Source organism: Stegostoma tigrinum, chromosome 10, assembly GCF_030684315.1.
Source record: "Stegostoma tigrinum isolate sSteTig4 chromosome 10, sSteTig4.hap1, whole genome shotgun sequence".
Taxonomy (NCBI): Eukaryota; Metazoa; Chordata; class Chondrichthyes; order Orectolobiformes; family Stegostomatidae; genus Stegostoma; species Stegostoma tigrinum.
In genome coordinates, this window is record NC_081363.1 from 4,658,214 (window position 1) to 4,678,545 (window position 20,332).

The 20,332-nt window shown below is 46.1% G+C and overlaps 1 protein-coding gene across 2 annotated transcripts in view; it reads left to right on the forward strand.

The window, feature by feature from the left end:
- nudt14 (nudix (nucleoside diphosphate linked moiety X)-type motif 14) overlaps positions 1 to 20,332 on the forward strand; it is a 91,229-nt gene that overhangs the window by 52,472 nt on the left and 18,425 nt on the right. For both annotated transcript variants that reach the window (XM_059648925.1, XM_059648924.1), the window contains exons 3-4: positions 8,049 to 8,113; positions 13,310 to 13,547. In XM_059648925.1, coding sequence (XP_059504908.1) covers positions 8,049 to 8,113; positions 13,310 to 13,547 — 303 coding nt within the window. The remainder of the gene's footprint in view (positions 1 to 8,048; positions 8,114 to 13,309; positions 13,548 to 20,332) is intronic.

The window sequence follows — 20,332 nt, forward strand, 5'->3', positions numbered from 1 at the left end:
CTCCCTCCGGACCAACCTCAGGGAATCTCTCTCCCACTGCAACTCTCTTGTACCATCTTCGGTCCGCATCCCCCTCTCTCCCTGTTTATTTCAGAATCCTGTCCCCATCCCCCTTTTTTGATGAAGGGTCTAGGCCCGAAATGTCAGCTTTTGTGCTCCTAAGATGCTGCTTGGCCTGCTGTGTTCATCCAGCCCCACACTTTGTTATCTCCAATTTTGGGCCATTGGGCAGGATCTTGCAGAGGTCGATGGGGTGAGTCTGTTTGAAGGAAGAATAAATGGGAGGCTTTTAGAAGTATGATATCAAGAGTCCAGGGACAGTATGTCCCTGTTAGGGTGAAGGGAAAAGCTGGCAGGTTTGGGGATCTCTGGCTGACGAGGGATATTGAGGCTCTGGTCAGGAAAAAGCAGGCACACGTTGGGGTTTAAGATTTCAGGCTCAAGTGAATCCCTCGATGACTATAAAAAGTGCAGGAGCACACTTGAGGGGGAAATCAGAAGAGCAAAAAGAGGGTATGAGATGGATCTAGCAGATAAGGTTAAAGATAATCCCAAGAGGTTCGATAATTATATTAAGAGTAAGAGTGTGGCTAGGGTGAGATTAGGTCCCCTTAAAGATCAGCATGGCTGTCTATATGTGGGGCCACAGGAGATGGGGGAGATTTTAAATGAGTATTTCTCCTCAGTGTTACTGAGGAGAGAGTCATGGATCCTAAGGAAATAAGGGAAACAAGTGGGAATGTTGTGGACCACGCACGCATTACCAGAGAGGAGGTGTTTGCAGCCTAACGCGTGGAGGGCCTGATTGAGTCCATCCTCAGACATTGTGTGAGAGAATGGGGAAGAAACTGCAGAGGCTCTTGCAGAGATTTTTGCTTCATCCTCAGCCACTGCTGAAGTTCTGGAAGACTGGAGGGTGGCTAATGTTGTTCCACTGTTTGAGAAAGGTAGCAAAGACAGGCCAGTGAGCTTGGCATCAGTGGTAGGCAAGTTATTGGAGAGGATACTGAGGGACAGGATCAACCAACATTTGGAGACCTAAGGTCTGATTAGGGATAGTCAGCATAGATTTGTGCGCGGGAAGTCATGTCTGACAAATCTTTTACAGTTTTTCAAAGAGGTAACCAAGAGGATGGATAAGGGTAGGGCAGTAGATGTTGTCTGTATGGGCTCTAGTAAGGCCTTTGACAAGGTCCCGCACAGCAGGATTGTCATGAAGGTTAGATCGCATGGGATCCAGAGAGAGCTGGCTAATTAGATTCAAATTTGCTCAGTGGTAGGTGGGAGAGGGTGATGGTTGAAGGATGTTTTTTCTATCTGGAGGCCTGTGACTAGTGTGTGCCACAGGCGTCTGTGCTGGGACCTTTGTTATTTACAGAAATTACCTGGATGCGAATGTAAAAGGTATAATTAGTAAGTTTACGGATGATAGAAAATTAGGAAGTGTTGTTGATAGTGAGGATGGTTGTCAAAAATTGCAGAGGGATCGTGATCAGATGGGGATGTGGGCTGAGGACTGGCAAATGCAATTCAATACAGGTAAGTGTGAGATGCTGCACTTTAGAAAGTCAAACCAAGTTGGGACTTATACAGTAAATGGTAAGGCCCTGAGGAGTGTTGTAGAACAGAGGGACCGAGGAGAACAAGTACATCGTTTGTTGAAAGCAGCATCACAGGTAGACAGGGTGGTGAAGAAAGTATTTAGCATGCTGGCCTTCATCGGTCGAGGCATTGAGAAGAGGGGCTGGGACGTTATGTTACAGTTGTATAAGTCGTTGGTGAGGCCTACCACTGATGCCAAGCTCACTGGCCTGGAGTTCCCTGGCCCCCTCGTAATAACTGCCCCCACCCTAGGAAAAAGTCTCGGCTGTCCACTCTATCTATACCTCTGAGTGCAGCAATTCAGTCTTCTCACTTTTTTTTTGCCAGTCATACTATAACTGTGCCCTCTGGTTTTCAGTGTGTCTTCCAGTGGAAACATTCCCATCATTTACTCAGCCAGAACCCTTCATACTTTTAAATCTCCTTTTATTTTCTCAGCTGTAGTGACACCAATCTCATTTTCCCCTGGCTGTCCAAATCCCTCATCCCAGCTACCATCTAGTCAACCCCTTTAGATCCGTAACCGAGGCATGTAAAGGGTGATGAGCAGAATTGGATGGGACACTTCAGTTGAGTCCTTTCCTTTGGTTTGTAAAGGAACAGAACTTTCTTGCTTTTGTACTTGATGCTTTGTTTATTAAGCCAGATCTCCTACATGTTTTGTTTAACAGCATTCTGAATTTGTCCTGCCGCTTTCTGAGATTTGTGTTTATACACACTGCGAGGTTTCTCTGTTATTGCATCTTCTTTAACGCTGTACCATTCGGGTATAGCAGAGACCAGTGAAAATTAAACTGTGTGTGCTGTAAATTACACTTTAAAGTGCGCCTCATCTGCACCATAATGTGGTATCAGTGAAGTCCTTAGCAAAGTGATTGATTCTTCCCAGATTAAGGGGGAATTTAACATTTGCAAAAGTTAAATCGTATTTTCACTCATAAACCAGTTTTTGAAAGATCTACTTGGAGGTGGCTCTGGTGGCTGTGGGAGGGTATGCTGACTAGAGCTAAATATAGACGGTGTTGCCACTGTCCAAATAAAGACACATGCGGTAATGCAGCAAACTGCACCTTTTTTAGTGTCTGCCCATCTGCTGTTTGGCTAACTAGTGGTTCTTACTTTGGAGCTGCTGATGCTGTCTGATAGCAGAGCAGTTTCCAGACTTGCAGCTCGATGGCTTTTATTCAGAACAACTGAATGGCACCAATTTATTTATTAAAATTTAAACAGCAAGACAAAACATATAACCCCTCTGCATCCCTCTCACCTTTATCCTCTCTCTCTCTCTCTCTCTCTCTCTCTATTCATCCTTCATCTCCTTCTCCATCCCTCCCCTCCAAATCGCCTTCCCCTTACCCTGTACTGTTTGACTCTCCCTTTACACACCTCCCAGTCATCCCCTCTCCCCCTGTAGCCTTTAACCATCCTCCACCAACACATGTCCATGCCTTTGTCCCGCCCCGTCCTAGAGTCCTCTCCCACCAATGCTCACCCTATCCCCTCCTGTGTCCTTCCCTCCAACACCCTCATGTCTAAGTCAGTAAGTATTGTAGGTTCAAGCTCCGCAACTGGAGTTGAGCACACCCCAGACCTCAGTGCTGTACTATCAGGGGTCCTGTCCACTCGGTGAGACACCAAACAAGAGCCCTACTGCCCTCTTGGATAGACGTGACACCTCCTGAGTCACTATTTCAGTGAGGGTGCAGATGAGACTGGCCTGGAGGGGCTGAGCTATGAGGAAAGGCTGGACAGCTTTGATTGGTTTTAGGATGAGAGGTAGAAGGTCAAGAAGCAAGTTGTGGAGAAATGTTTTCACCCACAGAATGATGGGAGTCTTGGACGCATTGCCTGAAAGGCTGGTTGACTCGGAAATTCTTGTAACATTTTAGCTGTGTTTGGATATTCACTTGAATTGTCATCGCTTCCAGGTCTTTTGGGTCAAGAGCTACAAAATTGGATTAGTACAGTCAGGTCTTTGTAGACTGGTGTGAAAGTGATGGGCCAGATGGCCTCCTGTCACAAGCATTTAAGTCACTGTCCATTCACATTGCTGTTTGTGTGGGCTTGCTGTATGTAACGTTGGGCGCTACATTATCATTCAGAAGTACATCAGTGGGTCTGATGGACATGAAAATTCATATCCATTAGTTTGTTCAACAAGGTTAATTCTATTGGGTGGCACAGCGGCCCGGTGGTTAGCACTGCTGCCTCATAGTGGGCTCAATTCCACCCTCGGGCAACTGTCTGTGAGGAGTTTGTACATTCTCCCCGTGTCTGCGTGGGTTTCCTCCGGGTTGCTCTCACAAACCTGCAGGTTGGGGTGGATTGGCCGTGCTAAATTGCCCATGGTGTCTAGAGTGGGAAGTGCAGGGATAGGGTAGGGGTGTACGTCCAGATGGGTTGCTCTTCGGAGGGTCGCAGTAGGCCCGATGGGCTGAATGCCATTAACTTTGTTCTGCATTAAAATATCATGAATTACAAAGAAGTAATGGCCGATTTTCACCCATGCAACCACATACCATGGCAATAGACCTTTTGTCCCAACCAGTCCGCACCGACCATGTTCCCAAACTAAACTAGTCCCACCTGTGTGCATTTGGCCTGTATCTCTGCAAACATTTCTTATTCACATGCTTATGCAAATGAATTTTCAATGTTGTAACGGTACTTGCATCCAGCATTTCCTCTGGTAGTTCATTCTACGCACTAACTACTCTGTGAAAAGGTTCCCCCTCATCTTCTTTTTAAATGTTTTGCCCCTCACCTTTAAAATATGCCCTGTAGTCTTGAACTCCCCTACCCTAGAGAGAAGATAGGTGTTTGAAGTGGTGGACTTCACACTTGCACCCCCCAACATGGTCAATTTAGTGATGGTGGGGGGAGGGGTTGGGGGTTTCTGGATAGAGCTGTGATTGGGCAGGAGGGTGACCTATCTGCCTTCCCACTGAGCAGTAAGGAGCTGCTGTCCTCTGGTTGGCTAGTTGTTCTTCATTACAGGGCCTTCCACACCCAGAGCAGAATTGGGCCACTCAGCCCATCGAGTTTGCCCGCACCGTTCATTGAGATCGTGGCTGATTGGATAACCCTCAGTTCCAGTTTCATGCCTCCTGGAACATGGCAAAGCTGGTGAGAGACCAGCAATCTAACTGCCAGCTTGAGACTCTGTCGCCTACGTCGTGTTTCACCTCTGATTTCCAGTCCTGTGTTTCCCCCTGTCCTGATGGGACTGATTTCTGTTAGCCTTCATATTTACAGAAAGATCATGATCTATTCACCACTGAGACAACAGTGACCAGAACAGCCTGTCCCAAACCTCAATCCCAAAACTATTCCTGACCAGACAAACCAGTGCGATGGAAATACAAATGCCTGAAGAGTGGAGTTTCCGGAACACTGTCAGCTAGCTGGGAGCTTGACTTTGACCTCCATTAGCTTTGGTTTGACCATCAGCCTGAGAGCTGCTTCATTTCCACTGGGGCTCTGGGGTGTCTGGGGATCAATCCATTCATCACCAAGAGACAACTACAGGTGAAAGGTCAGTCTGCTGACATTAGGGGGAAGAAAAGAAATGGTGCCTTACCGAACTGCAAAACTTTGCAAAGTTCTCTACAACTAACAAACTACTTTTGAATTCTAGTGTTGTTTTAATGTGGGAAATGTGGTTGCCAATTTTCATGCAGCAATTCCCATGGGAAAACATTACAAGAGCAGAGGCAAGCAATAAATGACGCTGAACCACAGGAAGGAACTTTTGACCGGGATACGGACAGACTTTGTCAGGTAGAGCCTACGGAGGGTTCAAGGATGTGGGATGTGTGAGGTTGGAATACCAGGGCATTGGGCCACACCTGGCCACTAACAGCAGGATGGAGAGGGGTCACACACTGGACAGTTCTGGGGTCTCATGCTTGTAGAACTGGAGGGGGGGGCGTTGCTGACTTAATGAGGGGTGAGGCTGTGGAGAACTTGGTAGAGAATTCTATCAATGTTATAGAAGATAAAGGCAATTTAATGGCGATGCTAATAATCATAGAAAATTGAGTTTAGATGGTGGGAGGAAGCTGTTTGGCCCATCAAACTGTGTTGACCCTTTAAAAGAGCAGGCATACCCTGTGTAAGTTCCTTGCCCTCAAGTAACTACCCACTTCCTTTTAAAAATATGGATGATAACAGCTTCCATCACCTTCTCAAGTAGTGTTCTAAATTCGAGAAAATTTCTGAGGGAAAGCATTCTCCACCACCAGAAAACTATCCAATGATTTTATGTTTCTGACCTCTAGTTATTCACCCATTCACCAGGCCTCTCATTATTTTGAAAATCTCTGTTAATTCAATCCTCTTTGTTCCCCAGGGAGAACAGTCCCAACATTTCTGACCTCTCCCCATCAGCAAATAACTCCCTTCCTGGTGAGTGTCTTCTATTCCATTTCTGAGGCAGTTGCACCTTGAGCCCAAAATTATCCACCATATTCCAGCTGAAGCCAAACCAGTGATTATTTTAATATTCCTAGCATAATTTCTGTCCTATTCAGTCCTGATCCACTGGGGAGTGTGCACTGATATCAAAGCCCTGCTACAGTTTGGGTCATTGCATAAGTTAAGGATTATGTCAAATTATTCAAAATCGCCAGTTTTCCTGTCTGATGAACTCCTAAAGCAGTTAACACTGAAAACACAGTACAGATTATTGTACGTAACAAAAAAAATGTTTAATACCAATAAACCAGTTGTAACCGCAGACAAGCCAAATATAAATGACCAGTTTACAACTCTCTAACCTAAGCTTTACCTCTTCTCAAACCTCTACATACATGTACGGATAGACATATATCTAAAAAAAATCAATGTTATGGGTGGAGAAAAGAATTCTGAGGGAAGCACAGTTCAATAGCACCAATTCACAGGATTCAATGAGCCTTCCTTTTGCTTCTTCCAAATTGTTCTGCTCTCAGGTCTTCTTATTTTCAAGCCCTTTCAATTCCTTACCACAGGCAGAGAACAGTGGCACACTAATTATTCTGCCTACCAGTCACTGGTTAGAGGCAGCAGCTTGTAGATAAATGGTGAGCGAGAAAATGGTGAGCTATCTTCCACTTCTTTGTTACTTCCCTGCAAGGGCAGAGAGGATGTTGTCTGTTTGAGATCTGGAAGCTTTCTGCCTGTGTATTGTTCACACACTGGCTCCTGGGCAGCCTATCAGGATGTTGTTGTTACGCTGAGGATTCCTGACCGACAGAACAGTCCTGATTGAAAGACCAATCAGCAAGCTGCCTCTGGGCAAAACTACCCTGAGCAGAGCCAATGAATTCAGTAATCCTCCCCCACACCTTGAATAAGGCAATAGTGTAACTACAATTTACAATGGGTTCCATTAATGTGTTTTAAAATTGCAACATTTCCTTCCACAGTTTCCTTGGTTTAGAGCAGGCTTTTCCCATTTTGGTCCATAACCCAAAATAAAGAAAAATAAAAAAGATGTGGACTTTACAATTGCATTCCTCTAAGTATAAGCCCAGGTATCCAGTACACTTTAGTAACAAGCGTGTCAACTTGCCCAGCCATCTATAAGGACTTTGCACTCTCTTTTAAATAAATCAGAAAATTAACTAAGAGCCAAATGAACTAATTAAACCAAAGGGACCAGCAATGGTCCCTTTAAGGGACATTGTAATACACCTGGTTGTCAAAGCAAAGTTTCAAACTTTGGATGAAAATTTCTCTGGGGAGTGTGAGGTTTGGGCATAGAGATAAGGATGTAGGAAGCAGCCTTGCCAACGTTTCTTCAGTGGTCTAGGTACTCTCATCCTCATAGACCCAGGAGATGTCTCTGGGGGAGCCAGGTGTTCCTCTGTAAATGTCATGGGCAGTCTCGCGGAAGCTGCAAGACGCGTCACAGAGAGTTATTGTAAGTGGTATGCAGTGAATGACGCTGATTTGGGATCAATGCAAGACTTGCGGTTTCATACATCTTGATCCATATTTATTTGTGGGGACATAGATGTTTCTTCATTCCTGCAGGAGCAGCCCCAGTTTTCTTCTGCATTGCAAGAATTCTGTCCTCATAACCCTCTTTACTCAGAGAGTGGTCAAGGTGTGGAATGCGTTGCTGGAGAGAGTAGTGGAATCGGCCTCGTTAGGGGCATTTAAATGACTATTAGATAGGCGTATGGATGATAGTAGAAGGTAGGGGTGGAGGTTAGGTTGTCCTTAGGTTTAGGGTAAAGGTTCGGCACAACACGGTGGGCTGAATGGCCTGTACTGTGCTGTACTGTTCTATGTTCTGTGTTCAGTGATGCTCTGCAGGCCCACAGTTTTAGACATTCCAATGGAAGGATTTGTGTATGTGGGCATCAGAGTCTCCGCTCATCAGCATTTTCACAAAATTGTTTGCTGTTCTGGAACAGAGTGTAATGAATACTGTTTCTTTTCTCCTTTTTCTACCTCAGTGTCTCAATCCTGATCTTCAATACTACACGGGAATGCTTTATTCTGGTCAAGCAGTTCCGCCCAGGTAACTTTTGCTGAGAAATGTGTGTTTTTTTTCCTTTATTCATTCGCTGGATGAGAGCATCACTGGCCAGGCAGCATTTATTGCCCATCCCTAATTGCCCAGAGGGTAGTTAAGAGTCAACCACATTCCTGTGGGTCTGGAGTCACATGTAGACTAGACCAGTTCAGGATGGCACTTTTCTTCCCTGAAGAACATTAGTGAACCAGATGAGTTGTTCCCGATAAGCAGCAATGGATTCACGGTCATGGTTAGATTCTTAATTCCAGATATTTGCTGAATTCCAATTCCACCATCTGTCACAGCAGAATTCGAACCCGGGTCCCCAGCACATGCTCTGGGTCTCTGGAATAACAGTACAGCGATAATACCACTAGGCTATTGCTGCCTGCAGAGATGTGAGGAACATTTGGAATCCGGCTGTCTGTTGCAGTGTCCCTTGTGTCGAGACAAGACCGATAGGCATGAGTACATGAGCTTAGCACCAGTGAGATGTATCCCAGCGATCCTATGGAGAAAGGCACCAACCACAGTCAGGACAGCTCCCCTATCAGCTGATGTTTTCTGGGGCTATTGTTTGTAGACAGGATTAGACTTGCCTATGACATTTGAGTATCTCACCAACCTGTTATTGCTCACATTAGTAACTTTTTGGGCAAATTACGAGACATCCTTTGTTCCCCCAGTGCCCCAATGCCCCTCCACTACAATTACATAAGTGCTGCTTCCTCCACACCTCACTACACCTCTGATGAAGAGTCATTTAAATTCAAAATGATCGCTTGCTTTCTCTTCATGGATGCTGCTCGACCTGCATGTTTAGCTATGAACGAAGGTTGGATAGGCTCAGATTGTTTTCTTTCAGCAGAGAAAGTTGATGCGGGAGGTGGGGGTGTGGTGGGAGGTATATAAGATTATGAGGGGGGGTGGGCAGTGTGGATAGAAATTAGCTGTTCCTCTCCGTTGAAGGGTCACTCACAAGGGGACATAATTTTAAGGTGAAGGGCAGGAGTTTTAGAGGGGATTTGAAGAAACATTTTTTTACCCAGAGGGTAGTGGGTGTCTGGAGTATATTAGATAACAAAGTGTGAAGCTGGATGAACACAGCAGGCCAAGCAGCATCTCAGGAGCACAAAAGCTGACGTTTTGGGCCTAAGGGCCCGAAACGTCAGCTTTTGTGCTCCTGAGATGCTGCTTGGTCTGCTGTGTTCATCCAGCCTCACACTTTGTTATCTTGGATTCTCCAACATCTGCAGTTCCCATTATTTCTGGAGTATATTGCCTGGGAAGGTAGTTGAGGTGGAAAACCCCACACAAAGGTTTGAGTGAGAACTTGAATTGTCATAACATTGAAGGCTATGGACCATGTGTGGGGAAAGTGGGACTAGTGTCAATTGAGCATAGTTTTGTTGCTGCAGACTTAATGGGCCATACAGCGTCATCTGTACCTGAATGATAGTGAGCCATGGGGAAAGAGAGATTGGAATTGGATAACTCTGAGAGATGGTGAACAGAATAGCTGCCTATGTTGTCTAATTCCACGGTACTAAACCTGAGATGACTTGATGAGTGTCTAAAATAATAGAAAGTTATAGTCAAGAAGGTGAACTGGGGATTCTGATATGAAATCTCAAGGTCACTAACAGAGAAGCTCCCTTTCCCTTAAGGACAGTGAACCTTGTGAAATGTGCGATACAACATTGGCACTGTTGTAGGACTGGCTCAGCATCTGTTGGGAAAAGCAGGCTGAGCGTTGAGTGGACATAGCCACACTGATTTGTTCACCGATGGCATCAACAGGCAGTGAAACTTCGACAGACTCTTTGATACGACTTTAACAAACTACTTTGGACGGAATGACTAACAGCCTTCTCTCTCAATTTGCTTACGAAAGACAAAGTTTTGGTGTTTGTGAACATGCCAGGACGGGTGTAACACTGCTCGTGGGAGAGGAGGAAAGCACCGTGCATTGTTTGTACATTTTTACATTAATCAACACCATGTAATTCTTGTCCGTGTTGCCCCATACCTCATTCTTTATCCTGCTCTCTGAAAAGCTTGTCTTGGCAAAACATTTAATTGAAATGCATTCAAGTGCCTGGTTTCATTTTTAACCAAACCCTTCTTTATTTTGGGTTAGCCTTTGCCTCACTATTATGTGTAAACGAGTTTAGTTAAACATATACTGGGTAAATTGCCTTTGATCACTGAAGCATTACTGTAGCCTGCACTGGCCTGTGGCTAATCTTAGGATTGATCTAATAGCATGTGGAGGCTGGAGCCAGTCTGTTATTTTCTATTTCCATTGATAGCACGCGCGCGCGCGCGAGTCTGCAGGAATAATGCCGGGTTCCTGAATCTTCCCTCCACTGAAGATGGGAAAGTTGGACGAACTTGGTGGTGGTGTGGGGAGGATGTGTTTTCTTTTGTATAGAGGAGGCTGAGAGGAGATCTGATTGAAATGAGGGGAGTGCGTGGTCCTTATTTCCCTTGGTTAGGGGGTTCACAGCCGAGGACATCACTTTAGAGGTGGGATACTTCTACTTCCAAGGGCGGAGAGAATCTGGAACTCACTGCCTGGAAGGCAATGAAGGGTGAAACTCTCAGGATATTGAAAATTTCATGGGAAGGTGCCCTGCGGGTGCGGGGAGGTGTTAGTAGTGATGGAGGAGTGGGCCCGGCTGTCGGGGGGGAATGCTCCCTACAGAGTGCTGACAGTGGAGGAGAGGGGAAGATGTGTTTGGAAGTAGTATCCTGCTGGAGGTGGCAGATATTGTGGGGGAATTTTACTGATACTGACCAGCATAAATGTAAAACTTATAAGAAATGTCCTGCTCCTTTCAGCGTAATTGATTTTGTCCACACTGAATGGGCAGGTAAATTATTGTTTAAGGTGTCACCTAAAATGTAACATCCCTGATAGTACAGCACTCCCTCTGCCATGGAGAACCATGGGGCTCCTCTCTCAGAGAGAGACAGACAGACAGACAGACAGACAGCTGGTGCTTGTTTAACGTGAGGGTCACTGCGCCTCAGGTGAGGAGAGATGTTGGGAAGGTGGCACCTTGTAAGTAACCCTGTTTAGTTTGGGGATTGAACTCATACTGTTGATATCGCTCTGCATTCAGATCTGCCAACTGAACTGACTGACCCCTCTATACTACACTGGCAATGCCAGCCTTAAATTCAGTTACTGCAGAGTTGGTCGTAAATTTGCAACTTTTATAGTCTGAAATGAGAGACAAGGCCAACACAATTTCCTGCGCTTCAGCATTTCATCTGCACCTTTTTGAAACTCCTTCAGAGCGAACGCTGCCATTCACTCAGGTGAGTAAAGAGGCTGTTGGTTGACAAAATGCAGGTCTCAGTCTTGGTTCTCTGGTGAGGCACCAACCCTCCAGGACAGAAGGAAGAAAATCACTCCATAGTTTAACACTTAGAGCCTTTTAATAAATGTCAGAGCTAATGAACAGTGATAGCACCCAAAAAGCTCATTGAATTGGTGCTGGCTGTCTCCAATAGCAACTCAGCTAGCCCCATTCCCCTCTGCATTTCTCAGTAGTCATAGAGTCATAGAGTTATCCAGCGCGGAAACAGACCCTTCGGTTCAACTCGACCAGATATTCTAAATTAATCCAGCCCCATCTGCTAACATTTGGCCCATATCCCTCGAAACCCTTCTTATTCCTGTACCCGTCCAGATGCTGTTTAAATGTTGTAATTGTACCAGCCTCCACCACTTCCTCTGGCAGCTCAGTCCTTACACACACCACCCTCTGCATGAAAATGTTGCCTCTTACGTCCCTTTTAAATCTTTCTTCTCTCACCTTAAACCCATGCTGTCTATTTTTGGACTCGCCCACTCTGGGGAAGAGATCTCTTCACCCTATCTATGCCCCTCATGATTTTATAAACCTCTGTAAGGTCACCCCTCAGCTTCCGACGCTCCAGGGACAATATCCCCAGCCTATTCAGCCTCTCCCTGTAGTTCAAACCCTCCAACCCAGGCAACATCCTTGTAAATCTTTTCTGAACTCTTTCAAATTTCACAACATTTGCCCTTTTGCAGGGAGACTAGAACTGAGTGCAGTATTGCAAAAGTAGTCCTGTAAATGTAGTTAAGATCAAATCTGCCTGATCAAAAGTGACATAGGTCATTCCTGGAAGCAGATATTGCTCACTTAGCTACTCAAGAGAAATGGCCTGTGAATTAAAAAGCAAAAGTTTAAAGGGAATGTGTTAAAGGGCCAAGAGTGTCAACTGAATTTTTGAAGATTTCAAGTCAGTACAAATATTTCCTGCTTTCACTGGGAAGCTGAGAGATGTCTTCTTCAGTATAGATAACAAAGTGCGAAGCCGGATGAATATAGCAGGCCAAGCTGCATCTCAGGAGCACAAAAGCTGACATTTTGGGCCTAGACTCTTCATCGGAGCTCTCTGATGAAGGGTCTAGGCCTGAAACGTCAGCTTTTGTGCTCCTGGGATGCTGCTTGGCCTGCTGTGTTCATCCAGCTTCACACTTTGTTATCTTGGATTCTCCAGCATCTGCAGTTCCCATTATCTCTCTTCTTCAGTATAGAGTAGATTTTATGAAGGGCACTGAATAAAGTTGAGCTAAGATGCCAGAATGGTACCATGGATGGGAGACTTATGTAATGAGGAGAGAAGCTGGGATTTATCTTTTTATAGCAAACAGGATTAAGGTGAGTGGGGAGAGATGATGAAGGGTCTAGGCCCGAAACGTCAGCTTTTGTGCTCCTGAAATGCTGCTTAGCCTGCTGTGTTCATCCAGCTCCATACTTTGTTATCTAGGATTAAGGTGAGAGTTGTGTTCAAAATGATAAGGGGCATTGACAGAATATATAGGAAGAAACAGTTTTCACTGGTAGAAGATCATCAACAAGAGGCTAAGATTAAGATATTTGCTGAAAGAAGCTGAGAAGCGATGGCATGAATCTTTTTATGCACTGAGTTGTTGTGATCTGGAATGCACAGCCTGAAAAGTTGGTGGGAACAGATTCAGAAATAACTTTGAAATGGGAATTAGGTCAACACTTGTAAAGCGAACATACACTGTGCTATGGCAGATGGGAACAATTGGACAGCTCTTAGCTGGCAGCAACCACCAAATTGACCAACTTAAGTGCTGTTAGTATTTATGGTGAAATGTTACTGAGTCTTGTAGCCCTTCATTTGCAGCTGTCTACATGTGTGAGTGTGCAAGGCAAGGAATGTTACCAGATGATGAGACAACTGCAGATGATTCTTCTCAGTTAGGCAAACTCCTGCCTGCTTCTGCTGGTATCACCTACGAGCTCTGTTCCGGAATTGTCGATAAGCCTGGGCTTTCACTGCAGCAAATAGCCAAGGAAGAGGTTCTGGAGGAATGTGGCTACGATGTGCCAGTGGAAAGTTTGCAAAAGATTACCTCCTACAGGTGAGTGCATCCAGAATGTAATGGGACTGTGCCTGCACGAGTGGAGCTTATCTGATTACTACTGCAGAAACTTTCAGTCTCCTCACTAACGCAAATACCAAACAGGTTAGAAGAAGGTAAAGAGAAACCTCTGCAGAAGAGGGCAACTAAGTAAACTCTGACCTGGGAGTCTTTCATTTGACAGTGATAGTGGGTTTTTACTCTAAATAATGCCTGGGGTTCTTTCCCTGTGAGTGTTCAATGAGAGAGCTTTTACTCTGTGTCTAACCATGTGCTCCACCTATCCTGGAAGGTGTTTGATGAGGACAGTGTGCAGAGAGCTTAAAAACAAGCATAGAAATTACTGCAAAAACTCACCAGGTCTGGCAGCGTCTGTGAAGAGAAATCAGAGTTAACATTTTCACCCTTCCTCAGAGGGACACTTTGATTAACTCTGATTTATCTTCAAGGATGCAGCCAGACCTGCTGAGCTTTTCCAGCAACTACTGTTCTTGTTTCTGATTTACAGCGAACCCAATTCTTTCAGTTTTTTTAATTAGAGAGATCTTTACCCTTCGTATTACTGTTCCAATAGAATTACAACACTGGCATCTACCCGACAATGTGGAAACTGACTCAGGTACGTCCTGTGCACAAAAAACAGGACAAACCCGGCCAATTACTGCCCCATCAGTCTCCCCCCGATCATCAGTAAAGTGATGGAAGGTGTCAGTAACAGCACCTGCTCAGCAATAACCTGCTCAGTGACGCCCAGTTTGGGTTCCACCAGGGCCACTCAGCTCCTGACCTCATTACAGCCTCGGCTCAAACATGGACAAAAGAGCTGAATTCCAGAGGTGAGGTGAGAGTGTCCTTGACATCAAGGCTGCATTCGATCAAGGAGCCCCAGCAAAACTGGAATTAATGAGAAGCAGGGAGCAAACTGTCTGGGGGTTGGAGTCATACCTGACACATAGGAAGATGGTTGTGGTTGTTGGGATCAATCATCTCAGGTCCAGGACACCTCTGTAGGAGCCCCTCAGGGTAGTGTCTGAGGCCCAACCACCGTCAACTGCTTCATCAATGACCTTCCCTCCATTAAAAAGGTCAGAAGTGGGGTTATTTGTTGATGATTACATAAAGTTCAACACCATTTACAACTCCTCAGACACTGAAGCAGTCCATGTTCAAATGCACCAAGGTCTGGACAATATCCAAGCTTGGGCTGACAACTGGCAAGTAACATCCACACCACCCAAGTACCAAGCAATGACCATCTCCAATAAGAGCCAATCTAATCACTGTCCCTTGATACACAATAGTGCTACCATCTTTGAATCCTCCACTACCAACATCCTGGGGGTTACCATTGACCAGAAACTCAACTGGACTCAACACGTAAACACAGCGGCTACAAGAGCAGGGGAGAAGCTGGGAATACTGCAGCAAGTATCTCCCCTCCTGACTCCCCAAAGCCTGTCCACCATCTACAAGGCACAAGTCAGGAGTGGGATGGAATACTCCCCACTTGCCTGGATGGGTGCAGCCCCAACAACACTCAAGAAGCTCAACACCATCCAGGACAAAGCAGCCACTTGATTGGCACCACATCCACAAACATCCCACTCCCTCTACCGCCGACACTCAATAGCAGCAGTGTGTATCATTTGCAAGATATACTGCAGAATTTTACCAAAGATCCTTGTAGAGTACCTTCTAAAGTCATGACTACTTACATCTAGAAGGGCAAGCCAGTAGATATATGGGAACAACACCCCCTGCAAGTTCCCCTCCAAGCCACTCACCATCTTGATTTGGATATATATCACCATTGCTTCAGTGTTGCTGGATCGAAATCCTGAAATTGCCTTCCTATGGGTTTTTTGTGTCTACCTCCAGCAGGAAGACTGCAGCAGTTCAAGAGGCAGCTCACCTCCACCTTGTCAAGGGCAACTAGGGATGAGCAGTAAATGCCGGCCCAGTCAATGACACCCACATCCCAGCATGAAATACAAAAAAATCTAACCCCGTGCTGTCCCTGCCCTCTTAGTGTTTGGTGGGGGGTACAGTGTAAAGGGAACTTTACTCTGTATCTAACACCGTACTGTCCCTGTCCCTGGGAGTGTTTGGTGGGGGGTACAGTGTAGAGGGAGCTTTACTCTGTTATCTAACCCCCATGCTGGTCCTGTCCTAGGAGTGTATGAGGGGAGACAACGTAGAGGGAACTTTACTCCGTTATCTAACCCCATGCTGTACCTGCCCTGGGAGTGCTTGACAGGAGACAATGTAGACAGAGTTTTACTCTGTATCTAACCTCATGCTGTCCCTGTCCTGGGAGTGTTTGATGAGGACAGTAACCCCATGCTGTTCTTGCCATTCTCTTGGCAGAACTACAGAGGTAGTAAAAGTTATGAATGTAATCGGCGATAGTGATTTCTCTGTACAGTACTTGAGAAGGTTGAAGCTATTAATCTCCCCTAAATGAGTTTAAGGATGCGCCTGTCCCTTTTGTGTTATATAGTGATCATCGTCTCAGTTTACTTTCAGAATGATTACATTTCTCCTGTTCTTTTAGCTTTTTAATTCCTTATAACGTCATCTGTGTACAAACCTTTGAAAGTGATACAAACAGTGGTGTAGATAAGCAAGTGTATCTGGTTTCCCAATCTGAGATAGCTAACAGTCTATTCATAAAATGTCAATGCTGGTTTCTTTTTAAGTTACTGTAATTTACTCCCTTTCCTCCTCTATCTGTGCAATGGTTTCCTCTCTTCCGAAGATGTTGGGTCTGAGTGGGATTTTGGGATTTGCTGTGTATCTTGTCATTTCTCCAAAGTCTGCTGGTTCTTCCAAGGTGCAGACAATCAAAAGGTCTACGAACCAATTGTGGGCTGTGCCAGTGTGACGCTCACTCCCAGCTACTGTCTAACAATGATTATTAGAGTGTGGTCTGGGATAGAAATCCGAACTGACTTCTCTCCCTCTATATTACAGAGAACAGTGTGTCTCTCTTGACTCCCGGCAGACTGCTGGCTCATTTGAGACCATCAACCTCAATACAGATAAGGAATGATGCATGATTGTTATTAATCTTCAGATCACAACTCAGGAACACAGATGCGAGAGTATACCGTTCAGCCCATTGATCCTGTCCCACCGGTCAACATGATTATGACTGATCAAACACTTCAGTGCCTTTTACCCACCACATCCCGTAACCTTGTACAGTCAGTTCTGATATAACAGGTGTTCCTTCTGTGCAAATTGGATGTAACGACTGAAGAATAGGAGAACGCTATTTGTAAAACACAAACTTTCCCTGCCTGTGTTGGCTATAACGTGATTCTGTCCACATCGCTTTAAGTATCGCGGTTATTCTGCAATTTTCTATTACGCAAGAATGCAACTATCACATTATGTCAGAACTGACTATATGTAACAGGTGATCAGAAATCTATCAACCTGTACCTTAAACATACTCAGAGACTGAGCCTGCACAGCCCTCTGTGGTAGAGAATTCCAAAGATTCACAGCCCTCTGACTAAAAATAATCCTCCTCATCTCAGAACTAAGTCACATCCCCCTTACTTTTAAAATTCGCCTCTGGTTCTAGACTCCCCAAACAAGGGGGGACATCTTACCTGCATCTAATCTGTCTCTCCCTTTCTGTATTTTGTAGGTTTCAATAAAATCATCTCTCAGTCTCTGAAACCCTCATGAATACAGGCCCAGTTTGTCCAATCTGTCTCCATAGGATAGCCATTCCATCCCAGTAGCAAGTCTGGTGAACCTCCATTGCACTCAACTCAATGACAATAGTATCTTTCCTGAGATAAGGAGACCAAAATTGCACACAGTGCTCCAAGTGTGGTCTAACTAAGCTCCTGTACAATTTAAGCCAGATTCCATTACTGGTGTACTCAAATCCAGCTGCGCTAAAGGCTAACATTCCCTTAGCCTCTTAACAAGGGAAGCAAATGCTTATCCACGGGAGAGGCACATTACATACAGCAGTTCAGTTTGGACTGTCAAGAATGCCAGTGAGCTCTTGAGAGCACCGGTGAGCTAAGGAGATTACAGGTCAACTATCGAGGGCAGTGGTGAGCCACAGTGTGCAAATGGCTGACAGAGTGCTGGTTGTCTGCGGGGTGTGCTGCGTGTCTATGAAGAAAGTAGGTGATCTATGGAGAGTGCTGGTGGATTGAGGGGAGCACTGGTGATCTATGGAGAGTGCTGGTGGATTGAGGGGAGCACTGGTGATCTATGGAGAGTACTGTTGGATTGAGGGGAGCACTGGTGATCTATGGAGAGTCCTGGTGGATTGAGGGGAGCACTGGTGATCTATGAAGAGTGCTGGTGGATTGAGGGGAGCACTAGTGAGCCATGGAGAGTGCTGGTGGATTGAGGGGAGCAGTGGTGAGCTGTGGAGAGTCCTGGTGGATTGAGGGGAGCACTGGTGAGCTGTGGAGAGTCCTGGTGGATTGAGGGGAGCACTGGTGAGCTGTGGAGAGTGCTGGTGGATTGAGGGGAGCAGTGGTGAGCTATAGGGAGTGCTGGTGGATTGAGGGAAGCAATGGTGATCTATAGGGACTGCTGGACTGTTGAAGGGGTATACAATGGGTGTCAAGTGAGCCAGCGCAAACATGGATTGCTGTAGGAAAACTTAGTGCTGATGGCCTGTGGCATTTCAGAGGAATAGAGGGAATGGCAGACCGATGCAGGGAGTGCTGTGGGTGGGTCTGTGGGGAGTGTTGGAGGGAGGGCATGTAGTGGCAGTGGGAGGGTGGTTAGTGTGGGAGGGAGGGTGGCTAGTGTTGGAGGGGCTCTAGGGAGTGTCAGAGGGCAGCTAGTGTCAGAGGGAGGGAGGTTAGTGGCGGGGGGCTGTAGGGAGTGTCGGAGGGCAGCTAGTGTCAGAGGGAGGGAGGTTAGTGGCGGAGGGGTTGTAGGGAGTGTCGGAGGGAGGGAGGTTAGTGGCGGGGGGTTGTAGGGAGTGTCGGAGTGCAGCTAGTGTCAGAGGGAGGGAGGTTAGTGGCGGGGGGGTTGTAGGGAGTGTCGGAGGGCAGCTAGTGTCAGAGGGAGGGAGGTTAGTGGCGGGGGGGTTGTAGGGAGTGTCGGAGGGCAGCTAGTGTCAGAGGGAGGGAGGTTAGTGGCGGGGGGCTGTAGGGAGTGTCAGAGGGCAGCTAGTGTCAGAGGGAGGGAGGTTAATGGCGGGGGGTTGTAGGGAGTGTCGGAGGGCAGCTAGTGTCAGAGGGAGGGAGGGAGGTTAGTGGCGGGGGGGTTGTAGGGAGTGTCAGAAGGCAGCTAGTGTCAGAGGGAGGGAGGTTAGTGGCGGGGGGCTGTAGGGAGTGTCGGAGGGCAGCTAGTGTCAGAGGGAGGGAGGGAGGTTAGTGGCGGGGGCTGTCGGTTATAGCGGATGGATACACAGAATGCCATCAGGCCTTAGAGAAGCAGGGTGCATATGAAGGATACATGTTAATGTCACTTAATGTTGGATCTTTGTAGAAAGTGCAGACCCTGTCGAATTGCCTGCCGTGGTTGCTATCGAGGATTTCAGTGGGTGTCGTATTTAGTCGTGTAGCTGCTGTGTGGTGCTGAGGGTCAGCCATCGCACTGACTTAAAGCAGCGACACTACCTCTGGCCTTGTTACCATGCTCAGCAGTGTCGCTGCTGTTCTCATTGGTCAGTTTGGGTTTCCAGCTGATTGGTGGAAGCCCGGTTGCTAGGGGACTGTTTATTGTTTAATGTTGGGTTTTTTTTTGTTGGTGTGTAGGTGAAGGGCAGACAGCTGTTACTGTCTAAACATTCAGAGCATTCAACCTTACCCAGAGAACAAATGCTCGAGGTTCTGTCAAAAAGGCCTCTCCTTGGTGTAAGGTGTCCACACCTGACCTTTAAATAACTCTCTCAGGCTCAGAGTAATCCATTGCCATGCACTGTCTGACTGTACTCACACTTGGATCTAAATTGGGTGAATTCTAATCACACAGAAACTCTAACGAAACTCAATACACTGAAAATGAGCTCATCAGCGACTCCTTGCCTTGGTCATACAGCCCGAAAGAATTTCACCTGCTGTGAAAACACAGGTCATAGAGTCGCTTATTTCTAAATTAAATTCCTAGTGAAGACCTAAGATCTGTATTGGGAAAGTAGCTCTTTGGGTCTGTTCATGTTCATTGAGATCGTGGCTGAGAGCCACCTTAACCCTATTTCTCTGCCTCGGTAACATTGTATTTAATATTCAGAACAAAAACAGAAGTTGCTGAAAAAGCTCAGCAGATGTGGCAGCATTTGTGAGGAGATATCAGAGTTAACGTTTCAGGTCCGGTGACCCTTCCTCAGAACTCAAGTTGGAAATGCGAGGCTAAAATTGTATCTGAGATAATGGGAACTGCAGATGCTGGAGAGTCTGAGATAACAAATTGTGGAGCTGGATGAACACAGCAGGCCCAGCAGCATCAGAGGGGCACAAAGATGCTGCTGGGCCTGCTGTGTTCATCCAGCTCCACACTTTGTTTCCTTGGAAATGTGAGGCAACCAGTTTGATCACAGCAAGATCGTACAAAACAGCAGCATCATAATGACCAGATAATCTGTTTCGGGTATTAGTTGAGGATACTGGAGACAATGCCCCTGCTTCTTTTTTAAATCATAACCGTGCTGCAGCTTATGTTCCCGTGTGTGAGGATGATTATCTCTTTAACATCTGATCTGAAAAATGCACCTCCAGAAATACAGTGCTCCCTTATTATTGTGTTGTATGTGACAGCTTCAATCATGTATTCAAGCATCTGAAGCGCAACTC